This window comes from Salvelinus alpinus, chromosome 11, assembly GCF_045679555.1.
Source record: "Salvelinus alpinus chromosome 11, SLU_Salpinus.1, whole genome shotgun sequence".
In the NCBI taxonomy this organism is placed as follows: domain Eukaryota; kingdom Metazoa; phylum Chordata; class Actinopteri; order Salmoniformes; family Salmonidae; genus Salvelinus; species Salvelinus alpinus.
In genome coordinates, this window is record NC_092096.1 from 14345056 (window position 1) to 14353389 (window position 8334).

The window sequence follows — 8334 nt, forward strand, 5'->3', positions numbered from 1 at the left end:
GTTAGCTAGCTGGCTGGCTGGCTTGCAAGACATCAGTAGGACTCAATGTTCAAACCTTGGGATAACTATTTGACTACAGCAAAGGGGGAGGGCTGCTGTGCGGATTGGGCCTGCAATGTCTTGGTTCTCTGTCGCTCTCAATTTGTACAGCCCCAGACAAAAAACAAAAACGATAACGCAAAAGGTCGGATTACACCTCGACCACTAGCCCAATTTCCCCAAACCGGCGTCGCTGGGTGCCAAAATAATGCGGGTTCGACATGCAACGCTTCCCTGGTGGAGCATCGTGGATATTTTTAAAGGAAAAAACAGAGAAAAAACTCACCGCATTAATTTCTCTTCTCCTCGCAGATCCAAGATGGCTGTGTACTCTAAAATCGAGGATGCTGGGTATACCGCCTTTACCCTCTGACCCTGCCTCAGCCTCCAAAGGCATCTCCTGTAGCTGTTGCCGTGTTGGGTGGGTGCTCTTCCTGCGACTGTTGCCACGGTAGAATTGTCTCCCTCGCTTCATGTTTCTCTCTACACAGACCGTGAAACATCTTACGTGACCTAGCATGATCTATATAGACATTGAAGACGTGAATGGTGACGTAGCCTATGAAATGGGCATTAGAACTATGACACATTAAATGTAAATATTTTTTTCATCACTGTTTTGTCATTTGTTGCAGCCGAAATTATACACATGTCAGTGAACAACTTGATAGTTTGCTAATTGCAATTCATTCTCAGTTGCAGGGGTCATGGGCTAAAAAGTGATGATGATTTTAATGATTGTGATGATGATGATGATGATATGGAGACACTGTCCCAATCCATCACATTTTGGAATATAGTTTAAAATTATATTGAAATGATATAACTTTAATGTGTGCAAGATGCCCAACCATTTTGTATGTATTGTCTGTTTTCTTTGACAGATAGCCACCATTTCCCTCACCATTCAGTGTTTATCCTCTTTGAATCTGACAGTTTTCAGGTTATAAATAAAAGATGATGCTCTTTTGAGGCAACAAGAGATGTTAATAGATGAGCTAGTGTTATAACCGCTCCAGCTCACTCACTCATAGCTCAACCTCTTCTGCACAGAACATTACATATACCGCAACATATATATTTCATTCAATCTTCTTTTTCTGCTTCTATGGGAAATACACGGTCACAGTAACTATTGCATGACGAATCTCACATATGTTTCAGTGTAATATGGAGATCAGTTGCATATCTACATGTCTAGTGGCATTTATTGATTATGGCACAATTTAGTTTTATACACAAAAGATGGAGATACCTGCTGATCGAGCTTCTGTTGACTGCCCCCTGTTGGTAAGGAAGGGAACTACTATAGATCTGTTCCATTCAGCATACTGAGCGTACAGTTACTGTAGCATCAGCATACCCTGGGCAATGAATATCAGACAGTTGCCCACTTTCAATTCACTTTGCATCATTCAGTCACACCTCTTGCATGTTTAGGCCAACATCTTTGTTCCCTAGGTGGAACTAGAGTCTTCGTCTAATTGAATTCATCTGGCCCTTGTGTTGTTGTTTGTCAATGGTCAGGTCGTCTGTTGATGTTAACCAGACTATGCTTCGGTTGACCTATAGCGTTCTGTTTGGTCAGCTCTACAATAGCTAGACATCCTCTCTTCTCCTCCGGGCCAGTGGCAGGTCTCAATGGGCCAGTGACAGGAGCGTTAAGGGACTAACTGAAAAGGAAGAGAGGGTGTCAACTGACGCTAGCCCAGGTGTATATAATACATTCTGCCAGAGCCAAAAACCAACCCATTCAGCATGAATGACTTCACAGAAACGTGAGCATGATGAGTACCTGCCAGAACCTGCCACCTGGTTCCAACGGTCACCTAAAAGGAACGTTCATTGGTCGTGTTCCCCTGCTCAGACGTTGCATGCATCAACCGATGGTTGCGTGCCACGTCATCGACTGTGCTGTCGGGCACCAGATGGCTGTAACATATGTAGTTTGCTGATAGGTAAAATATCTTTCCAGGCATTGTGTAAGATCTGGTTTCAGCAACATCTGAGTATGGGCACATGAACATTGCCTTAAAAAACAAAAATGGGCACTCAGAGCAGACAGTGGAGCAGGGTAATTAACTAGATATGACTAATGATTCCGTTCTACAAGGCTGAATGGAGACACAGTTATTATTAATGTTTTTTATTTTTTAAACATGTCTGCGTTGGCTTGAGCTCTTGAAGTGGTGTCTCCCACTGTGAGGAGGGAGGAATGGAGAGAGAGAGAGAGAGGGAGGAATGGAGAGAGAGAGAGAGGAATGGGTGTTGGGTGCAAGGTAGAGCAGCCGAGCTATCTGTCTGATTAGCGAACTGTCAGTCACAGGCTTGCCCTGTGCCATGTTTCCTAACCTATCACATTGAACACAGCTTAGAGAGAGAGACAACAACCAATGTGAGAAAATAAACCCACGCTAATTGTCGTGAAGATGAGGTGCAGCAAATTTATCCATAATGGAGGAAATGAAGTTGACACACAGGACTACGTGCTTGGGGGTTTTCTAAGAATCTAGTGTTCTTTGGTTCTGTATTAGAGCCAGTTCATTAGGTAATGGGTTCCAAACAGAGGAGTCACAGCAAATGACATGACAACAAACAAAAACTTTACAAAAAGATACAACTGTATCAGACCCCTTGACTTTTTCCACATTTTGTTAGGGTCATTGTCCTGTTGGAAGGTGAACCTTCACCCCAGTCTAAAGTCCTGGGCGCTTTGGAGCAGGTTTTCATCAAGGATCTCGCTGTACTTTGCTCCATTCATCTTTGCCTCGAATCCCCACAGCATGATGCTGCCACCACCGTGCTTCACCGTAGGGATGTTGCCAGGTTTCCTCCAGACGTGACGCTTGGCATTCTGGCCAAAGAGTTCAATCTTGGTTTCATCAGACCAGAGAATCTAGTTTCTCATGGTCTAAGAGTCCTTAGGTGTCTTTTGGCAAACTTCAAGCAGGCTGTCATGTGTATTTTACTGAGCAGTGGCTTCCGTCTGGCCACTACCATAAAGGCCTGATTGGTGGAGTGCTGCAGAGATGGTTGTCCTTCTGGAAGGTTCTCCCATCTCCACAGAGGAACTCTAGATCTCTGTCAGAGTGACCATCGGGTCCTTGGTCACCTCCTTGACCAAGGTCCTTCTCCCCCATTTGCGGCCAGCTTCAGGAAGAGTCTAGGTGGTTCCTAACGTCTTCGATTTAAGAATGATGGAGGCCACTGTGTTCTTGGGGAACTTCAATGCTGCAGAAATGTTTTGGTACCCTTCCCCAGATCTGTGCCTACGACACAATCCTGTCTTGGAGCTCTACGGACAATTCCATCAAATCAAACTCATGGCTTGGTTTTTGCTCTGACATGCACTGTCAACTGTGGGACCTTATATAGACAGGTGTTTGCCTTTTCAAATCATGTCCAATCAATTTAATTTACCACAGGTGGACTCCAATCAAGTTCTAGAAACATCTCAAGGATGATCAATGGAAACAGGATGCACCTGAGCTCAATGTGGAGTCTCATAGCAAAGAGTCTGAATACTTATGTAAATAAGGTGTTGTTTTTTTATTTTTAATACATTTGCAAACATTTCTAACAACCTGTTTTCTCTATGTCATTATGGTGTATTGTGATGTCATTGTGGTGTATTGTGATGTCATTATGGTGTTTTGTGATGTCATTATGGTGTAGTGTGTGTACATTACTGAGGATTTTTTATTTTATTTAATCCATTTTAGAATAAGGCTGTAACGTAACAAAATGTGGAAAAAATCAAGGGGTGTGAATACTTCCCGAAGGCTCTGTATATCAGTATATTGGCAAACTAAGAAATACTGGAGAGACCATATAGATATCCAAATGATTCTTTGTGACTTTCTTTTTTGTTAATGCAGTACAGAATGTTAAAGAAGCAGTGCTCAGCAGGACTTCACATCGTCCTGTGTCCTACAGTGGTACATGGAAGTGAAACCGATGAACTGTCACAAGCCTCCTCCCAGACTGCACTCCCTATTCCACTTCCTCTTCTTCTCATCGCTGCCACTTCTTATTCTTCTTCTTCCTGTTGCCTTTTCCAACAGTCTGAATAGGGAGACAGTAGATGTGCATAGGGATGTTCTTGTAATAGCTGGTTACAACTGGCCTGGCAAAACATAGAGAGTCAGCATGGTATAAATACAGAGACACGGCGTATGTAGAAGGTAAGGAACTGTACTAACAGGTATCAACAGGTTACAACTGGCCTGGCAAAACATAGAGAGTCAGCATGGTATAAATACAGAGACACGGCGTATGTAGAAGGTAAGGAACTGTACTAACAGGTATCAACAGGTTACAACTGGCCTGGCAAAACATAGAGAGTCAGCATGGTATAAATACAGAGACACGGCGTATGTAGAAGGTAAGGAACTGTACTAACAGGTATCAACAGGTTACAACTGGCCTGGCAAAACATAGAGAGTCAGCATGGTATAAATACAGAGACACGGCGTATGTAGAAGGTAAGGAACTGTACTAACAGGTATCAACAGGTTACAACTGGCCTGGCAAAACATAGAGAGTCAGCATGGTATAAATACAGAGACACGGCGTATGTAGAAGGTAAGGAACTGTACTAACAGGTATCAACAGGTTACAACTGGCCTGGCAAAACATAGAGAGTCAGCATGGTATAAATACAGAGACACGGCGTATGTAGAAGGTAAGGAACTGTACTAACAGGTATCAACAGGTTACAACTGGCCTGGCAAAACATAGAGAGTCAGCATGGTATAAATACAGAGACACGGCGTATGTAGAAGGTAAGGAACTGTACTAACAGGTATCAACAGGTTACAACTGGCCTGGCAAAACATAGAGAGTCAGCATGGTATAAATACAGAGACACGGCGTATGTAGAAGGTAAGGAACTGTACTAACAGGTATCAACAGGTTACAACTGGCCTGGCAAAACATAGAGAGTCAGCATGGTATAAATACAGAGACACGGCGTATGTAGAAGGTAAGGAACTGTACTAACAGGTATCAACAGGTTACAACTGGCCTGGCAAAACATAGAGAGTCAGCATGGTATAAATACAGAGACACGGCGTATGTAGAAGGTAAGACACTGTACTAACAGGTATCAACAGGTTACCAGCTGGTTACAACTGGCCTGGCAAAACAGAGTCAGCATGGTATAAATACAGAGACACGGCGTATGTAGAAGGTAAGGAACTGTACTAACAGGTATCAACAGGTTACAACTGGCCTGGCAAAACATAGAGAGTCAGCATGGTATAAATACAGAGACACGGCGTATGTAGAAGGTAAGGAACTGTACTAACAGGTATCAACAGGTTACCAGCTGGTTACCTCCTTGAGGAGGAGCACAACGGACCTTTTTTTACATTCAGGATATGTCCTAGAAAATGAAAGGCTTATAAATTCATACTACGGTATCATATCTGGAGAAAAACAGGATATTGTAAAAGTCTGCGGTACGTACTTTTTGAGGCGCTGGTTGAGCTGAAGGAAGCACAGTGTCCTCCAGCGTAGCCTGTTGTCCTCCTGTCGGAGAACGTGCAGCTCTCTCTGTCTCGCCACCTCCCTGCGGAGACAGTCTATCAGCTCCTCCTCGATGCGCGCCAGCTGCACAGAGCCCAGGGAGACTCATTTTAGTATCGACAGCACTGCTTTAGTTAACTACAGTGACTTATAACTGTGGGTCTTCTGTATGTTGACTGCAAGGTGATTCTGCATCCATAAATAGACCAAGACGGCTTTGCCAAAAGGGGTACGTTACAAACTGAATGGACTTCTAGCATTCAGAAGCACCATCCTCCTGATCTCAGGACAAACACGTGTCAACCCGACACGTATCCCACCCAAACACACAGACGTGGAAACACTCGCTGCTCACTCACACAAAAAGCCATCTGTTCGAGCATGAGGACGACTTATCGACACCGTAAAGGACTCGTTCTCCATCTCCAGTGGGCTGTGGTCCAGACACCATTTCAGACAGAACATCTTAATGGGATTCTGGCTCGGGCCTTGAGTTTCCTGCTTCATTCTCACATAACAACCCTTCAACACGGTGGTCATTTCAGACAGAACGTCTTAATGGGATTCTGGCTCGGGCCTTGAGTTTCCTGCTTCATTCTCACATAACAACCCTTCAACATGGTGGTCATTTCAGACAGAACGTCTTAATGGGATTCTGGCTCGGGCCTTGAGTTTCCTGCTTCATTCTCACATAACAACCCTTCATCACGGTGGTCATTTCAGACAGCGCAAATCCCAGAGGCTTTATGACTGCAGTTGTGAATGAACAGAGACAAACTCTCTGAAACAAGATGTTATAATTATCTTCTGTTGTGGTTAAACTAACACAGAAAAAATACTGTATGTTGGGTACATCATATTCAACTGCATTTGTAAAGGATTCCCCACCACGGTCCAATGAGGCAGATTGAATCTAATGATGTATTTTAGTGGATTTATTCACCTCTTCTCTCTGTCGCTATCAGTCAGATAACAACCCCTGTAAGATGGCTGAGATAAGACATGATGATGACAGTCAGTACAGCCTCTATAGCGTTGTCCCCTCACAGTCAGTACAGCCTCTATAGCGTTGTCCCCTCTCACAGTCAGTACAGTCTCTATAGTGTTATCCCCTCTCACAGTCAGTACAGCCTCTATAGCGTTGTCCCCTCTCACAGTCAGTACAGCCTCTATAGCGTTGTCCCCTCTCACAGTCAGTACAGCCTCTATAGCGTTGTCCCCTCTCACAGTCAGTACAGCCTCTATAGCGTTAACCCCTCTCACAGTCAGTACAGCCTCTATAGCGTTGTCCCCTCACAGTCAGTACAGCCTCTATAGCGTTAACCCCTCTCACAGTCAGTACAGCCTCTATAGCGTTATCCCCTCTCACAGTCAGTACAGCCTCTATAGCGTTAAGCCCTCTCACAGTCAGTACAGCCTCTATAGCGTTGTCCCCTCTCACAGTCAGTACAGCCTCTATAGCGTTAACCCCTCTCACAGTCAGTACAGCCTCTATAGCGTTATCCCCTCTCACAGTCAGTACAGCCTCTATAGCGTTGTCCCCTCTCACAGTCAGTACAGCCTCTATAGCGTTGTCCCCTCTCACAGTCAGTACAGCCTCTATAGCGTTGTCCCCTCACAGTCAGTACAGCCTCTATAGCGTTTTCCCCTCTCACAGTCAGTACAGCCTCTATAGTGTTATCCCCTCTCACAGTCAGTACAGCCTCTATAGTGTTGTCCCCTCTCACAGTCAGTACAGCCTCTATAGTGTTGTCCCCTCTCACAGTCAGTACAGCCTCTATAGCGTTGTCCCCTCTAACAGTCAGTACAGTCTCTATAGTGTTATCCCCTCTCACAGTCAGTACAGCCTCTATAGCGTTGTCCCCTCTCACAGTCAGTACAGTCTCTATAGCGTTAACCCCTCTCACAGTCAGTACAGCCTCTATAGCGTTGTCCCCTCTCACAGTCAGTACAGCCTCTATAGCGTTGTCCCCTCTCACAGTCAGTACAGCCTCTATAGCGTTGTCCCCTCTCACAGTCAGTACAGCCTCTATAGCGTTGTCCCCTCTCACAGTCAGTACAGCCTCTATAGCGTTGTCCCCTCTCACAGTCAGTACAGCCTCTATAGCGTTAACCCCTCTCACAGTCAGTACAGCCTCTATAGCGTTGTCCCCTCACAGTCAGTACAGCCTCTATAGCGTTAACCCCTCTCACAGTCAGTACAGCCTCTATAGCGTTAACCCCTCTCACAGTCAGTACAGCCTCTATAGCGTTAACCCCTCTCACAGTCAGTACAGCCTCTATAGCGTTGTCCCCTCACAGTCAGTACAGCCTCTATAGCGTTAACCCCTCTCACAGTCAGTACAGCCTCTATAGCGTTAACCCCTCTCACAGTCAGTACAGCCTCTATAGCGTTGTCCCCTCTCACAGTCAGTACAGCCTCTATAGCGTTGTCCCCTCTCACAGTCAGTACAGCCTCTATAGCGTTGTCCCCTCACAGTCAGTACAGCCTCTATAGCGTTGTCCCCTCTCACAGTCAGTACAGCCTCTATAGTGTTATCCCCTCTCACAGTCAGTACAGCCTCTATAGTGTTGTCCCCTCTCACAGTCAGTACAGCCTCTATAGTGTTGTCCCCTCTCACAGTCAGTACAGCCTCTATAGCGTTGTCCCCTCTAACAGTCAGTACAGTCTCTATAGTGTTATCCCCTCTCACAGTCAGTACAGCCTCTATAGCGTTGTCCCCTCTCACAGTCAGTACAGTCTCTATAGCGTTAACCCCTCTCACA

The 8334-nt window shown here is 45.2% G+C and overlaps 1 protein-coding gene across 3 annotated transcripts in view; it reads right to left on the reverse strand.

Moving 5' to 3' along the window:
• LOC139533610 (CCR4-NOT transcription complex subunit 2-like) overlaps positions 1-555 on the reverse strand; it is a 91292-nt gene extending 90737 nt beyond the window's left edge. The window contains exon 1 of one of the 3 annotated variants that reach the window (XR_011666826.1): positions 326-555. Coding sequence is in view for 2 of the 3 variants with exons in the window: in XM_071331765.1 (XP_071187866.1) it covers positions 326-514 (189 nt within the window). In the remaining variant the exon portion in view is untranslated. The remainder of the gene's footprint in view (positions 1-325) is intronic. The other 2 variants (XM_071331765.1, XM_071331764.1) reach the window with 2 other exon arrangements.
• Positions 556-8334: the final 7779 nt, after the last annotated feature.